The sequence below is a fragment of the Tachypleus tridentatus genome, chromosome 7 (assembly GCF_004210375.1).
Source record: "Tachypleus tridentatus isolate NWPU-2018 chromosome 7, ASM421037v1, whole genome shotgun sequence".
In the NCBI taxonomy this organism is placed as follows: Eukaryota; Metazoa; Arthropoda; class Merostomata; order Xiphosura; family Limulidae; genus Tachypleus; species Tachypleus tridentatus.
The window spans coordinates 20379819-20398280 of record NC_134831.1 but is presented as its reverse complement, the minus strand read 5'-3'; the positions used below and the strand labels follow the sequence as shown (position 1 = coordinate 20398280).

Here is an 18462-nt window from a genome sequence, read left to right as displayed (position 1 = left end):
CCAAAAGATTAAGAAAATTTGCTGTTGTAATGATGGTTTAAAATCCTGAAAACTTATGAACCATGAGCTCTTTGAACATTTAAAGATTGTGTTGCATGTACAGGTGAACGAAATCATTGCCGAAATGGTCCTGGAACAATTTCATGTGCAGTCAACATTGGTCGGAGTGGCTCAAGCTGTAGTAGATAAAGTTGTACGTATTCATCATGACCGTTTTATGAGTGGAGGAGAAGAGGCTCGTCGTTGTGAGCGTCGTAACGATATGACTCTTCTGGTATGACTTTTTATTAAAAGTAGATTTAATTCCAGTACTGTAAACAGGTAATTATGTACTGTGGTTTATGTTTATAAACAAATTCAGTGTCAGATGATACAGGGTCAGTGTACTTTTGTGTGTTAAACATCTCATTTATACAAGATAAAAGTAAGGACAGTTTTGCCTTTTTGAATTTTATTACTTAATTTTGTTTATAACACAGATATTTGCTTACACATGGCTGTTATGTAGCTCGTATTGAATATGTGAAAATGCCATGTTTTGACAAATTTACACACGTGCCTGTTTGTGTGTATATGTATTCACTGCAATGCATTAATCTGAGAAATACCTAAGTTATGTAAACTGTGAAAATCAGGCTTAAAAAAATCCAGCAAGAAGGATAACATAATGAACAACAAACAGGGCTAGATTAACTTTGATGGCCCAGGAGTTTTTAAATTTTGAGACCATTCTGTGCATTGCCCATTTCTTTACCTATTGACTTTCTATCCATTTCTTTGATTATAAATTGGAACTTTATTTTGATGAGTATGTAGCCATTCTTATTCATTTATACTTTTCAGTAAGGTGATTTACAGAATTTGTTAGCATCAAAATGTAATGCTTCAGGTGTACAACTTTACAGTGTAACATGTCATTTAGCTACCTTCCCATCCTCTGCACACTTCATACAAACTGAGCTACAACACACCAGGTCACAAGACACACACAGTACGTATGAACAGCCTAACAACAAGAACTAAGTATAGGTTATTTGTGTAGACAAACTAAACTGGTATTACACTTACTGAAATATTCTTTCAGCTCTTTCCATACTTTTGTTTTATAAGAATTCTTTAACTGCAATTTCAGTTTTGATTATTCATATTTTGACTTCAAGTTTCACAACATAATCCATTGTGCTAAATAGATTAATAAGAAAGTTTTGTACTATTAAAAAACTAAAAGCTATTTCTTATATAGTAATGTGCAAAAGTGTTTTGACAAAAATCAATGAGTAGATTTCAGGCTACTTTTAGAGAACAGTGGAAGGTAAATCACGGGTGAAACATCAAAATTTACTAATCGTCATATTTAGTACAACAGAAACTCAGGGTTAGTAATTGAGTTCAGCTAACAGTTAACATTTCATGTGTTGCCCTTTTGTTTTAATAACTGCAGGAAGTTTTTTATGCATTGTTGCTTCCCTTATTCAGTCTTTTGGGATTTTACCTGACTACACTCCCATGAAGTTTCTTTGTAACTGACTTGATTTGTCACGTTTTTCATCTATCACATCCCAGATTTTCTCAGTTGGGTTGAGATCAGAACTTTTTATGGGCCATTGCATCATGTGAATAACTTCAGCAGCTTCTTTTTTTTTTGTTAAGTAATTTCTGCCTAGATGGGATGAGAGTGTCTGGGATCATTATCTTCTTGGTAGTAGAATCAGTTACCTGTAATACACATAGTACTAGGTATTCTATGACAGAACAGTATCTGATGGTACTTGTGCTTGTCCATTATTCAATCTGTTTTGAAAATATGTCCTGTTGTCTCAACAGAAAAACACCCTCAAACATTTACAGTTACCCCTATGCTTCGTGATAGGTATTGAGGTCAGTATTTTTCACCTTTCTTCTGCTGGGTGTACAACCTATGCTTGGAACCAGACATTTCAAACTTGCACTCATCTCTCCATAACACTTTTTCCAGCCATCAGCAGTCCAGTTTTTGTACTTTTTAGTAAATTACAGTCTCCTGACAATATTTGGAGATCTGGACACTTTTCTGTTGTTTGATACATGGTAGTTTATCTCATGCTTGAGATCAGTGGCAGTCTTTGTTCTGTCCTGAAGGTTGCATAAAAGAACTTAACATCAGTATCATAAAGTTTAGGTGTTCTGCCTCTTCCTTTCCTGTTTTCAAATTTGCCTGTCTCAGTCATTTGATCTAAGATGTACATGACAGTGTTTGGGGAGCATTTCACATCTGCAGCAATTTGTCAGAGAGTGCATCCAGCATCACGTAAAGCTTTTATACAAACTTGCTGCTCTTCTGACAGTTCTCTATGACCTTTTGTTCATGGCATGACAACAAAACTTAGTATTTGTGGAGTGCTATTAAATTAATTTCTTTTGCATATACCAGTACCATATGCTATCTCCTTGTTAACTTTCTTTTTATATAATTTACACATTGCAAGGGGTACCATGATAGTTATTTCAGACTCTAAATTTGACCATTATATTCCTTCAAGCAAAACCCTTGGAATAGGTAAGTATATGGGGTTGTGTTACAATTTAATGTCATTCTAGAAGGAAAACAAGGGTAGTTTACCTTTATTTTGATCTTTTTTTGGTGGTTATGACCTTGAATAGAGTTAGGGTAGAGAAAATAAGATAAATGTATTTATTTTTTGCAGAGACCTGGGCTTTAGTCTCTAAAGCCCCTGTATTAATCCACCATTGGTAGCAACCAAATTACAACTTACATTGCAGGGTGATAAGGATATACTGCACACTAGATTTAACCTCAGTTTGCATGCCTCACCAGTTAAGTTATCTGTGTGCAACCAATTTTGTAAAGATAACTACTTAAAAGTAACAATAGAGAAATGAAAAAAGGAAGAAATAGCAGGTTATTAAAACTAACACTAAAAAGCTAAACTATAAACAGTTAATATATCGTAGGTTTTAAGGTTCAGTAAAGTATTCATAACCATAGACATAGCTGGTGATGGAAGTGTTCAAAAGACCACGTCAGTGTTACATAAAGATTAAAAGGTCCATTAAATTTTGATCTCTTAAATAAATACTTTCATATAAATTATTATAGTGCTGGCTAAACCAGAGTTCTCACTAGAATTACCCTTTTCTCAACTTTTAAAAGCTCACATTTACTTAACACAGCTGAGGTGCAACATATGTATGCATAGATGATCAAGTACCAAGGTCAAGTTACTATAACACATCAAAGTAACCAGAGAAATGCAGGTCTTTACTACTTATAGAAGGGCATCTGCTCAGAATGTTGTACCAAATAAACTAGAAGACGTTTAATTTATTCTTTATTACTATTTATCCAAGTTTTTTTTTTCTTGCATTTTTCAGAATAACATTCATTCAGAGCTAAACATATTGATTCAAGTATGGCCAAAAGAACCACTATTGAATGTTAGCACAAGTGTGTATGATATCCTCCAACATTTGTGTCATGCAAAGTCTAAAGAATCTTGTGCCTCAAAGCACTCAGCATCACACAGGCTAAGAATCACTGCTTAGTGATTGATAAAAAAAAATTGGTATTACACACTTTCTGTACTTGTACCATAGGTTATATGAACAACTTCTACATTCATTAACCTGATTTAATCCTGCATTACTTTGCTACACTGCAAGGAGTGCCCACACTAGATCTGGGTCCTTTAATTTTTTGTCAAAGCATTAAATGTGATGTCCATCCACTAAATACAGTCTCCTGTTTTGTGACTTGTCATTATTACAGCAAAATATGATGTTAAGGATCAGGACATTTAGTAAAACAGTCTGTCTGCATTTCCATGTTGAGCAACTAGATGATTTAGCCATGCTCCATGCATCAGCCATTTAAGTGATGCATAATTCACAAGAACGGTAAATTTTCTACAGTATGAGTTATGCCAGTAGTGTTTAATGAAAACCACAATTGCAGGTGGTTCTTTCTTCGTTACAGAATACTTGAATTCAGATTAGGAATTCACAGTCTTGTTGTTGATATGCCAACTCTGGAGTTTATACTGAAGCATATTTTAGGGAATGAAATGTTTGCTCATATCATCTAAAATGCATCTAAGCCATAGAAAGAGCTGATACTTGTGAGATTATCTTGAAGTAGTTGGTGCTACATTGATCGGTAACCAATAGAAGTATTGATTTCTTAATTGGTTGCAAGTTAAGGATAATCTTTCACCACTGCTATTTTAGTATGTTCCTTGGAGGTACCTGTTCTGTATTTAAAAAAAAACAAAAAAGCAACAACAACATTTTCCTGATTTCAGTTTTAAGTCTCTTCTTTTTGTATGCAGTGAAATACAATTTTTTAGGTTCTCAGCAGCAGATTTGAATAGATAACAAAACACTAAGACAATGTTTACAAAGACTGGGCACTTCACTTATTGCAGCCCCTTTAGTATGCATTCCTTTAAAGCTCTTGAAATAGAATAAAATTAATAAAACATAGCATAACATGAGCTCACATATCTTCTGAGGTTTGTTTTCCAGTTAGTTCAACTAGTGGTTATTTACCAGTGTGAACATTAAAAAAGATAAGGTGCAATGCAAAAGATCACCAATATTATAAACATCAGAAGAAAAGTTCAAGTGTTTTCATAATCATATTCCATCATAAGTACAGCTACTATGTTATGATAAAATTATTTTGAATATGTAAATCAATAAGTTGTCTGACACCAACACTTGATATAAAATTGTGATGGAGCAGATTGTATTGAAACTACTTCTTGACATTGTTTGGCATTTTATAGGTAGTGTGATGTCACCAAAACTTAATGACAAAGAAATAATAATCAGAGGCTTTAGGACTATCCACAAAGAGACCAGTAATAAATTATACTTCAGTTGTGGTAAGCAAAGTGCAGTGTTTTCTATTGTAACAGATTAGAATTCGTGAATGTAAATGTCAGTAGCACAAGCCATTGATTTATTCCAAGCAGCAGCATGCAGCATAATCAAGAAGGACCCTAATCTTGAAACTTGGCCTGCAGGGTATTGGTACAACCAGATAAGGCTGCCATTTATACCTCTCTTTCATCTGTCACATACCTCAAAGAGCTAGGAATAGAATATTCATGCTATTCTGTAGGAATACATACAAGTTATCCACTGCAGTGCCCGTGGACTATTCAGTCAGATTTTTGGAAAAAGGGAAGAAACTTATGCTGCAGAACTTTTCTCAAGATGCATGTTTGTCAGATAGAGCAAGTCTGAAGATGGTTACTGGAAGTTAACAATGTGTTAATGGCTGAAAACATTTTACTATATAATGCGCTCAACCCTCTGTTTAAGATAATTTGTTGGTATATGTGTGTGTATGGAATATTTCCCAGTGAGTTCATTAATGTATCATTTTTATTTAGGTTCGAAAGTTTAACCAACCCTTTCCTCCTAATCCACTGGGTAGTCCTTTACGACCAGTAAGCCCATTGGTGGGATTGCATTCTCCATCAGATATTAGTCAGTTTAAGGCTGGGCTGTCTATTAATGTGAACCCAACACTTGAAACATCCGAGTATTCTGTTCATCCAGAAGCAGCCAGTGCCACTGTTACTTACTCAACTCATACAGAAACAAGTAGCTCTGAATCATCAAGCCCATTTCAGTCATCTAAACATTCTTTACCATTGGATAGTGATGGCAGACTATTGCCATATGTTGATTTCTCTAGCTATTTTCAACTAGTTGAAGAAGCAAAACTGCAAGGATATCTCTCAGAAGACTTCATTCCATAGCATTGTATATGTGTGTATTTGTTAAACTCAAAATACTTGACTAACACTTGTGCATAAGAAGTTAATGTGATACTGCCTAAAAGTAAAACTTGCTCAGTTTGGATATAAAAAAACTGAAGTAGACTTGTGTTGTTGTTACATTGAGAATGTTTTAAAGAATATGAGAAAGCTGAAATGATTTGATTAAAATAACTATGTAACAACTAGGTCACATTATTTGCTATGCCTCACTGATTTTTTTATGTGTGTAAATTTTTTTTTCAAAACCCACCCCTTTAACCCTACAGAAATTATGTCAATTTGTATGTGAAATTTTAATAGTTTGAAACAAAAAAATATGACTTTAAATATTTCTTATTTATACTGGAGGATGACTTTTACTGAAGAAATTTGTAAAAATTAAAAATAGTTTCTGAAAGTTATTCATTACTGAGAGTATGGTACCCAACCTTTGATGAATTTATGATTCTTTCTTATTTAAACAATGTTAGTCTGAAATCAATAATAAAACTACAGCAAAAGTTGCTTTAGAGTGCAAAAAATAAAAGTGATTAAATGTGACAGTTATTCAGACCTTAGTATTGTTCTTTTTTATATAAAAAACAGCATAATTTTACATGAATTTTATTTAGAATAACACTTCTCTAACTTTCATCCAAAAATGTGAGTGGGAAACATTCCATGAACAGATTTTACTCCAAACTGAAATTTGTTCATTGTAAGATTTGCATACTTTACTGGAATTATTATAAAGCAAAACTGAATTCAGATTTAAAGTACAATTCATATAATTGGAAGAGTAAAGGCAAGTCTCACAAAATCTTCAGAGTTTATTTGTTATCAAAGAATGTGTAACAAGCAACAGTAAGCATCATGAATGAACCATAAGAAGGATAGCATAACTGAATTAAATATGAGAAAGGAAACAATAAAAAAATGAATGCTGTTACATAAGTAATATTATAAGGAAATGGCATTTTATAAAGAATATACATGTACATAAAATGTTTAAGAAAAATATGTGCCACATATAAACACCATTATCAAGGACTCCTTACACTTGAAAGACATTTTAAATAACATCGTAGTTATTGAAATGGATCTTGTTGCAAAGCTTGATGTTACATCTTTACTTACAAAAGTTCTTGTCACAGATGCTCTCTCTCTTGTGTTGAATGAATTATGAAAAGGTGAACATTAAGACTCAATTCATTAGAACAACTTAAAATTAACTTAGTATTTTTTGAAGTCCTTTTTTAACATGATTGATGGTATTTTCATGGGACCAACATTACTACCTGTCATATGGCAGCTATACTTTGAGATATTTTAAAAATGATTTCAAATTTTAACTTTGTTTTGTTGATGTTAAATTTGTGATACAATCTTATGTGCAAGAATACTAATAAAAAATGTTTACTTCATTTGAAAAGTAAGCATCAAGGTTATCAATCCTCATAAGAAAATTCTACCAATAAACCAATTGTCACTGATGGATGGATTATTTGAAAAACTGCTCAGGACCTCATGACTGATGTCTACATGAAAATAACTACAAACAGATACCCTGCATTTTGAGTCATTCTTCAATGACAAGAAAGCACTAACACCTAAAAGTAATTTTAAAGAAGAAACTGTGGAATGTGGAATAAGTATGTGTAGCTAATGAGCACTCAAGTTTACTTGTTGAACAAACATCTAATCCGGTTTAAACTGTGTGGCATATCAGTGAATGAAAAGATAACTATTGAACTTCACCATGCAACAATTCAAGGGTGATAATCTCTTATTATAATATGCATTTAATACCCCCATTTTAAGCAGTGCCTTATGTTTTTACTTTACTTAATTTTCAATTTTACTATAGGCTTTGACTAAAATACTTTTGAATATTCACTGATAATAGTTTTGATTTTTTTCATATGTTCATAACTTCAGTACAGTTTCTTTTATTGGTTGCTAATATCATAATGATATAGTCTCTCATAAAATTCTTTACTTCTTTTATGTGAACAGGTATTAAATTCTGTTTTATATTTTCCTTGGGCTTTATTTAGTTTATTTAAGTTAAAATCTCAAATTTAGAGCAGTAGTCTGATCTGTAATTATAGTACAGACTTATTTTACTTCCACCAGAGATGAAATAGAAAATATAATCTGTGATTTGTGAAGGCCTAGTACATTCCTTGGTAGGCCATACCCTCTTCTGTAGACTATCACCTATTCAAGACTCATCAGCACAACTTGGGTCTTCAAACCACAGGCATACAGTTAGGCCTTTTATAATGATGTGTATATAATATTTATGGAGTTTTGGGTCCTTTTTTTAACTTACCATATTAGTAAACTAACAGGGTAGAGGGTGTTTAATGATTATATTCTTTTCACCTAAGGTAACACAAAATATATTATATAAATACATAAATATAAACTGCAGTGTGAAAATATGTAAATATTGAATGATGAATTAGATGCAATGCCTAATGCCTAAAAATGACTTAAAAATCATCCAGCTGAATATAACCAGGAACAGGTAACCTTTCATATTAAACTCAGATGGACCATGGGAGAGAAGTGGTTATTGGTAGATGAGAACAGTGCCAGATTATTTTAGTAACAAAAGTAGCATATGCTACAGGACCTGCACTTTCAAGCTATCAACATGGGTTGGCCATTCCCAAATTCTATGTTGATAAAAATGGATTGTTCATTTCATTATGCACTTTAAGAATGCTTCTCATACTGGCACCAAACAAGACCTTGTAGTTACAGTTTTACCATTTGATAATTGACAATTCTTTGGAGTCTTGTTTTGCAAATGTAGAAATTTTCTTGTGCATCTATTTGTCAATCATTGTTACCAAATGCAGTAAAGAATGCTCATTTTCAAAACTGAAAAGGATTAAAAATGAACTAAGGAGCACCATGGGTCAAAACAGATTGAATAATCTCACTCTAATGACCATTGAACATGAACTTCTGCATGAAATGCACACTTCCAGTATCATCAACAAATGTGCTCATGCTAGATCTAGGAAATGTAATTTTTAAGTTGTGGTTTTTCTACTTTTGACATTTGAAACTGATGCCTACATGCAAGTAATACTATTACTCAAATGTCAGACATATTTGTCATATTATCTGGCTGTATAGCAAATGAAAAATACTTTACTATGCAAGTTAAAATTTTGTGTATTTTAAAATTTGTGTTTTTTTCATTTAGGGCCCCTTCATAACATATGCTACAGGCCCTGCACTAGCTTAATCTGGCCTTGGATGAGAAAGTAAGATTATCCCTCAATAGCCTCAATATTAATAGCATTCACACTTGTTAATTCCCAAGGCAAACTACTGAAGCTTAATAGCTTAATTAAGGGGCAAATACATAATTATGGATATAAAGAGAAAGTGATTGATCAAAGGCAACTGTTTAGTCTTCCAGCCTTAAATGAGGAAGAGGAGGGACCTCATTTTACTACTGATAATTCAACAACAAAACATAGTTTTTCCCAAGACTTTTAATTTTACATAATGTTAGAGACATGGGCTACACTAGTAATGTAGACCCTATCGATTATTTTATTCACAAATTGTTTGATGAGAATGAGGAATCCCCTATAAGTTTCACATGTTATATCCTGTCCATTTCTCTGCATTCATCACTCTAGATGGGAAGAGATCATCCACTTTATGTTGAAAGGAGGCTATCAATCCTTTGACTTAAATAATAGGATTTTAGATAATATTTACCACAATATAGGAAACTAATATGTCACTGGGAGCTGATGGGATAACAGCCAAAGATTTAAAGAAAGTTCCAGTCAACATTATATGCATCGTGTTTAAGTCCTTAAAAAGGTTTATATCCTGTTCGAAGAAGTATAAAAATATTCCATAGAAAGGAGACCTTAAACAAGCCAAGAATTGGAGATCCATTACTATTATGTTGACAATTGTAAAGACCTTTCATAATGTCTTATCTGAAAGGATTCAGAGCATCATCCATTTAAATTCTGTACAAACTGCTTTCTTGCCCTGCAGTGGCACATAAATTAACACCTGTTTATTACGTCATAAGATCTGCCAGAACTTATTCCCGTGGATTTCACATTGCATTCTTTGTCCTAGCTAAAGCATTTGACTCTGTCTCACATACTTCCATTAAAAGAGCATTAAGATTTAACATTAACAAGAATATGAGTGAATATATTGCCAATACATACAAGGATTGTTTTACTGGTCTAAAATTATGAAATATCTCTATACTGGGAATTCCACTATGACAAAGTGTAAAGATGACCCACTATCCCCATTACTATTTAATATGGTCATTATAAAAATTGTTTTGAATTCAGATGTTAGAAAACATCAGATAGGAAAGACTTATCTTGCTGATGATAATTTTTGGGATAGAATATTGCAGGAATATCTTATCAATTAAATATCACATTAATCTTCTTTAAGGAAAAAAGTCTTTTGCAACACCCACATAAATGCATGGCTTTGTCACTATGGTCCGAAAGAAAATACACCAGAATCAAGACTATAACTGAGAATCAATTCATGATTAAACATAATATTAGATTGTTCAGCAAATAATGGCAGATTTAATTTCAGTAATTTAACATACACATTGTAATAAATAAGGATTGTTTTATGTCATGACTTGTATATTATGGGAAATTTGAATGTGTCATCTATTCATCAGTTTTCTTTGTTGTTTTTTTACAGTGTTAATTATCAGTATTCTAGAGCCCTTTTCTCAAGATGGAAAAAATGCATTTAACAGACATTTTTCTGCATGAATTAAAACTGTATCAGTGCTGCTCAGGTAAGTTGCAATATAAAGCAAGCATTGGGAGATGAAGCTACTTCTGAGAAAACATTTTAGCATTGATTTCTAAAGTATAGAAAAGGATACTCCAAGATGAGGAGGGTAGAGGGTGTCATTCCTGTGTTGACAATGAAAACTTGAGGGTGTTAGAGGAAGAAAATTCACAACTTACTGTTCAAGAAATGGCACAGGAATTGGGTGTTTCAATTTCCACAATATTACGTCATCTTAAGGAAATTGGAAAAGTGAAAAAGCTTGACAAATGTGTTCTACATGAAATCAATGAAGAGCAGAAAAATTGATGTTTTGCATTGAGCAAGACACTTCTTGCATACAACAAAAACGATCCATTTCTTGATTGCTTAATCACTTCTAATGAAAAGTGGGTATTTTATGACAACAAAAAGAAATCTTCACATTGGGTTGACTGTGATGAATCCCCTAAACACTTCCCAAACTCACAGTTGCATCAGAAGGAGATTACAATCACAGTATCGTGGTTTGCCAAAGGCATCATCCATTACAACTATCTTGAACAGTGCAGGAGCATTACTGCAGAAGCTTGCTCTCAACAATTGGAAGAAATGCACAGGAAACACAAAATGATTATTTAGAAACCCAAAATGCATAATACCATATCAGGCAAGTTATATACATCAGATATTGTGGTAATAGATGACAAAAATGTATATGTTGTCAAAATTGCCATATCATGTAAAACGGGTACCAAATACCTAGAAATGCAGTACAACTTCAAAAAGGTACTATTATAGATAAAAAAAAGAAGCATTATATAGTGGTGGCTGAAGAAGTGGCCAAATAAAGAAGTTAATTATATTGCTTTGTAATTTGATTATAGAGGTACCATATTATGTAACAGTATTTACTACGTGCAAAAACTTGGTTTGAATTGTTCACAGATACAAATCTTACAGTTGTACTGCATGAAAAAGACACACCGGATATATAGCTCCTTTCTTCAGAATATATCAAAACATGAAAAGTGAAAGAAGAATTATTGCTTTAAGTAATTTTTGATGTGAAAAGTATATATTAGCTTCTATTGTTACAAGTGTTATTGTCAGCCTACTCAGGGGTTTGGTAATGAGGTGCCTGAGGAATGACAACCCCATCACCTTAAGATCTTGTTTGTTGTTTTAAAAAAATGTGTCCAAAGGCAGGGGAAATCATCTCCAGTCCAGATGGTGACCTCATCAACCACCACATGTCCAAAAAGTCAACCCCAGAACAAACTATGATGTGGACTTACCAACTCCATCAGCTACCTGAGTACCCTATATCAGAGTGAGCCACATTTTCAATATGGAAAGTTGAATAATTGATAAAAACTATGGTTTGGCATCCATGAGGTGCCAGGGTGGTGACCAAATCCAAAGTACATGGCACCAACCTGAAATGGTAGCTTCTGAGCAACTCTGCAGCAATGCAGGATGGGAATTCCAAAGATCAGGAATAGAGGTGTTGTATAAAATCAATTCCAATACTGGCTCAGATACCTAAAGTGAAACCTGTGCAGCTGACTCTCAACTTACCACTTGAAATAGGTGCCAAATCACAAAAGTGGACAGCTTAAGTTATAATGCTTCCCTGTGCAAGGTGTGTGACAAGAATATATCTCTATATCCAACAATAATGACCTAGGTACAATTTTATTGGCTGACAACTCTACTCTCAGTAGAAACTGGGTCGTATATAACAACAACACCTAGTCATAATCAAACTATTATTGTCTGCAACTGCAGACAATTCAAATAAGGGAACAAGAAACCAACCATCAAACACTTATATGAGCAGAGATGAATGGGTCGGCTTAACCATGTTTGTGCTGCTTTACTTTCCAAAGATGGCATGTGTCCTGTGTTCTCATGAGCTTTTGATTTTTTCCAAATTTGCACGATACCAACCATCATGCTCCCAAATGTCCTTACCAGTGAACTATTAAATTTGCCATAGGTAAAAGCAGTTTTGGTTGTAAAAACTGCAATCTAAGATACAAGTCAAAAACAGGAATTTCTCAACACAAAAGACATTAGCATTCTATTATTTGAAATGCTGAAAGAACCATCTCTCAAGTAGTTAGGACACTGTAGGTGCACTTATGCCAGGCAGTATGATGCAAGGAAGAAACACAAACTCTCCAGGCAGTGGAAGTAGTGTACTTAGACAAAATGGTTGGTTGATTGCTTGGTGTTTTATGGCACAAAGCAGCTAGGCTATCTGTGCCAAATATCTGGTAAAAAGTTAAAATTAAAGTAAATTTAGTAAAATTCATAAAAGGAAATTAAGGTAAAACAAAATAAATAGCATAAAGCCACTGTTTACATCTAGTCTACAATGTTAAAAGAAAAACTACAGTAATTCAAGTAGTAAAAGACTTTCTGTAGCATAACTGTAATACTTGTAACTCGCGAGGAAGACTAACAGGTAAGTACAAAAACCACTATCAGTCACCTAAGTTGGCCTTTCCAGTCCTAGTTCCAAGTTATTTGATGTTATGGCCATTTTCAAAAAGTAAAGTAATAAGAGTTTTAAAAGACTTGTAGCAAAATTTTAATAATAATTTGCCAGGACGACTAATGGCTAGTTCAAACAGCAGCGTTAGTCACCTGAAGTTAGTTAGCCTTTCCAGTCCTGGTTTTGAGTTATTTGACATTACGGTCATTTTCTAATTTCAAAGAGAATCACATTAAAAAAGGTGTAATGTATAAATTAAAAAAGTGAAATAACATTAAAAAGATTAATGGCCTTTAAAAAAACTAAAAAATTTCTAAGGTGGACAGTGTCACCATCACCAGTAAGACTGTCTAATGTTACAGATAAACCTTGGGACAAAACATGTTTCACATGGTGCCCTCGTTGAGAGCCATAATGTTGGAAAGACAATAAAGTGTGACTTAATGTGACCTGAGTGTTATACAGACAACACATTGGTGCATCAGTTCCAGAGAAAAGAAAACAAGTTAGAAAACTGTGACCAATGCATAGTCTAGTTAGAACAACTTCCTCTTTCCAATCCTTACAGAAGCAAGACGGCCAAAGTCCAATATAGGGTTTTATTTGGAAAAGCTTATTTTTGCTCACTCCATGTCGACTGCAAGCTGGCATGGAGCCTAGCCTTGAATACAGGACCATAGTCCATGTACAGAACAGGCACAATGGTGACAGTGCAAAGCAGATAGATTTAGCTGCAGTGTCAGCAAGCTCATTCCCATGAATACCAAAGTTGTTCAGTATCCAGAAAAACTGGATAGAAGTAGATGTTAAAGAGAAATGGGCCAGTCAGTTTTGAATATCAGTGAGAACAGGGTATGAACTAACATGAAGTGATTCCAGGGCCAGTAAAGAACAAAGCGAGTCAGTAAAAATAGGACAGTAGGAAGCAAACAGTGTTTTGATGTCATCCAGATTAGAATGTAAACCTAGACAGTTCTATTATGTCAAGGTGGCCATGTTTATTTATGTGTAGGCAAATTGGGTGGAGAACCCTTCTGTTTACGACCAAATCTTTTTTTCCTTACTGTCTTTATTCCAGTGAGGTCTGTCGACCTCCATGGATCCTGCTCTGGGTCAATTGGGCAGGTCTTTGCTATTGGAAGGGAATTCCAGTGACTGAGGACATGAACAAATTATTGTTTTGCATTTTGAAGTGGGAGAAGAAGGTGTATCCGAGGAAATACCTGTACCCTGCAATTTAGATAACCTCACTGGAGATACACCTCACTGCAGAAACTCCTTATGTGGAGAAACTCTGTCTCGGGGACGTTCTTCAAATCCCTCTCAACAATAACTCCTTGTGAAGAATTCAAAGTAGCATGAAGTGTAACCTCAATAGGTATATCCCTAATTGCCTTTAGATGCAAGAGGAGTTCATTGTGTTGAGATGTGGATATTTCATCCATATGTCACCATATCGAAGCTTCTTTGCTGACTTTGGAGAGCCAGCAAGTCCCTCTAGTCCCTTATGAAAGAAAAGGGAGACATTTGCCCTAAAGGTTTGTCTAAAAGAGAATGTAATATAAGAATATGAGGTACAACAGGTTTTACAGATGTTGAAGATTGCTGCTCAGAATCTTCAAGATGTACTGTTTACCTATGGACTATTTTTCACTATTTTATTAAATTTTTATTTGGAGAATCCATAATAAAAAAGGGAAATTTCGGTGCCCACTGACTGCACTCACCATGGAGCCCTATGAGGGGATGCACTACAATGTCAAACAAGGACGCTGCAACAACACCAGGGTTTCGTGAGCACTATACCCAAACAACAGTATTAGATGCAATGTCCGCAACACCTGTTGAGAACATCCAACACTGTTACTTGGTTAACACTAGCCCAATTGGACCAGCCGACTGACCCAACGAGGGCCACCCATTTACAGGAATTCAAGGCCAAAGTGGTGTGTTTGGGTTAGATCCCCCAATCACCAGGTTCCTCTCCTCCCCTTCACAGATTGAACTGTTTGCATGGCAAACATGTGGGTGGATGTTTAGATCCAAGAGGAGATAAATTGAAAGAAGAGAACTTTCCCTGGGAGGTCCCCTCACCACATAAAGAAATCCACACCGAGGGGAGACAAAATAGAACATTAATGTCTTAAGGGTAGAACATCTGTCAGACATGGTTCCTGAACAGGTCTTGGACAAGTTCCATGATCTATATAAGGTACAATCTTCTTATGAAAAGGGTTCAGTTAACATCTTGAGTCATGGAGATCCTGTTGATATGGTCATTCAGTTTAAGGAGCTAAACCAGGAAGGAATTCTCTACCTCCCTCACCTAGGCTCAACTCTGTTCATACTTACATTAGCTGAGAGATCAGAATGGACTCAGTGAACAAATATGGAAGGAAATTGAAACTGTGACAAAAAAAGAGTAGAAGATTTTGTCCATACGTAGGCAACTTGGAATCATGAGAGAACAACCAAACAGGTGATAGAAAACACACTACCTGTACCAAAATCATATAAGAGGTGTCTCTATTGAGTGAAATGTTATGAATAGTTTCAGAAAATGTCCGATTTCCAATTAAAATGCCCAACTAAGAAAATGACTGACAGTCAGGATGCTATTAGATGTAGCCTCAAAAAAGATCATTGTGATCAGATCTATGTTGTTGCATATGATAATATAAATTTTGACAGTTGCCCTATGCCATCAAGGGATAACAACACTGAACTTCTGAAACCTATAACATAGGGTGGCACTTAAGGCATGAAGAAAAGGGCAGCATGGTCCAATAACATTACCCTTCTCTTCCTTTTTGAACACTTCAAATATGGGATCAAAGTTTCCTTTACAAATGTATTTAACCTATGACCAATTTCAGGTCGCACTCCCAAATGCATGAAGACCAACAGGTCAGTGCTTGTTCTAAAAGGGAGAAGTAATCTATGAGATGTCAAGAACTGAAGACCAATCACAATTTTGTCTGTTGTGTTATGGCTGTATTCTGGGATACTGGCACACAGTCTTAAGCAGGTGGTGCAAATCAATCTCAGACAGTACAGCTTCATTCCTCAAACTGGATATAGATAATATATTTCTACTACATGGGACATGGTACACTGTCCCTTTTAGATCTATCACCACTTTCAACACTGAACATATCAAGACAGCTTCCCAAGTTGCATCTAGACTAGTAAATGATCTCAATCAGAATTTTGATTCTGCCACCTCCAAGATGCATCCATCTGTTGTCATAGAAAGTATCCTGAACACAGTACATCAATCTGAGATTACAGCTTTTTCTCAACACTTTTTTCCACTTACATTGCCTACCAAGAGGTGGTGTGGTGATCAAATGCTAACACCCCCAAGGTTATGCCCCAGTCCTCAACCCATGGTCAAGCACAGCCTTTCATGGAGCCAAACTATCCATTCATGTTGGTGTGGATGGATTACTAGATATGAATATCATTATATGTCATGTCCTCTTCTAAATTTTCATCGACCTAATACCCCTACTTCTTACCACAACAGAACCAGTCATGCTCCAACCCAAAAACCTCAGACGTACCCAGATACTACCAAAATTAGTTCAAAAGATGATTACCTTCCATTTAAGCTTGAAGTCCTATTTGGAATAATAAATGCCTTAATCACCAATGTCCTCATGACCATGTGTGAAAACCAACTCACCGACAATTTTGACTATCTTACAACCAAAGTCTGCACCACAACATCTTACTGTTTCAAACCTCTCGAAGACTATAACCTAATCCTGCCAATCAAACTCATTTGAGGTGGGTTATGCTATAAAAATAAGAATTATTCCACTTAAGTCTATTAATTAATGCCAATATTATTAGTATTAATGAAATCTCACTCAAGAAACAAAGTAAATTCAGTAACTCTGGATACAAAATAGTTCACAAACCTTGTAGTCAGGGCCAACACAACATTGTGATGCTGTAACTTAAGGGCATCAAGGCTATACTTTTCCAGCATTCTCTGCCCAAGGATAACGAAATAATTCTCTGCCAAGTACATCCCCCTAATGCATCACCTATTACTATCACTATTGAAAATGTTTCACCTAAGCACAAACACGACACTTACACGTTTCCAAAGTGTTTATAATCAATAGCACATGAAAATTTTTTGATAGTAACAACATTTTAATTTCCTTAAACAGAACTATATGCCACACACTCACTTTACATTATGGCACTGAAACTTTCTTAGATCTAGCAATAGCCCCTATCTCTCTAGCCAGAGAGACAAACAATGGGAAGCAATCATTATCCGATATCCCTATCAGTCTACCCTGAACACAGAAATATCATACTATGTAACTTGCCAATATTCAAATACTCACACACTGATTGGTTATTTTTTAATGAAAATATCACTAAACTCTTACACTTAATTGGGTGTAAGTGCTTCTGACAAAAATGGTATTGATAATTATGCCAACTAAATCAACATTTTATATAACCCAAGCAATCAAACCTAGTAAAAAATGCACTCCTGCTCTCAATGCATGGAAACTCACTCCAAAAATCCTCAAACTAATTACTGGAAAGGAGACATCTTAGATGAGAATTTATCCATTCATGTGATCTCCATACAAAAACTTTAATAATTCCAACAACCATATCAAAAAGCTTGTTAAACTACAACAGGGCCATAACTGGAACAATCTATGCAAATCTATTGATATGTCTCACCCCAAACTTGCATGCAGTTAGGTTTTTTGGGTTTAGCTTCAGCTCAAAGTTTTTGAAATTAAGATTGTCAGCTACAAACAATAAATAAAACAAAGTAGGTAGGTTGAGCATGTGACCAATTTGTGACCTTAATGACATACTTATTTTCCAATAAACTGATCTGACAAAGTAAAACGTACATAGATATTTATGTATAAAAAGATGAAAGCAAAAAAATTTCTTTTAAGCACTAATAGAAAAGCTTATTTCAATATTCTACTTGTAAGAAACAAGTAAACTCAAACAGCTGTAAGAACTGAAGTGTAAAAAATACAACCCATATTCAAAGTATATTACAAAGACAATATAAGAATTAAGTCTTGTTTATAAAAATGCTTTCTAATCAGTGGTATAGACAAATGTTATTTGAAAGCACACAATAACTTTGTTCCTTTATTTCTTTTGTCTTGTGTTCTTAATGCATCATCAAAACCTGAGCCAGACTAAAGAGAGAAAACAAATGTATGTTATTCTGATATAACAGAGCAACATAACATTATTTATAGCTATTACTTTATCAAATCAAACTCAGACAGTTATGCATTTTAACAAAAGTTAAGAAAAAGTACCATTACACTTAAGATGTAAACCCACAGTAAATACTACTTGGAATGACATAGTCTCACT

The 18462-nt window shown here is 34.4% G+C and overlaps 1 protein-coding gene across 3 annotated transcripts in view; it reads left to right on the top strand.

Annotated features, from left to right (window-relative positions):
* The window catches only part of LOC143255255 (TGF-beta-activated kinase 1 and MAP3K7-binding protein 1-like), an 81560-nt gene extending 75224 nt beyond the window's left edge, over window positions 1–6336 (top strand). For all 3 annotated transcript variants that reach the window (XM_076510645.1, XM_076510644.1, XM_076510646.1), the window contains exons 7-8: window positions 104–274; window positions 5397–6336. In XM_076510645.1, coding sequence (XP_076366760.1) covers window positions 104–274; window positions 5397–5768 — 543 coding nt within the window. In that variant the 3' untranslated portion in view covers window positions 5769–6336. The remainder of the gene's footprint in view (window positions 1–103; window positions 275–5396) is intronic.
* The last annotated feature ends 12126 nt before the right edge of the window (window positions 6337–18462 follow it).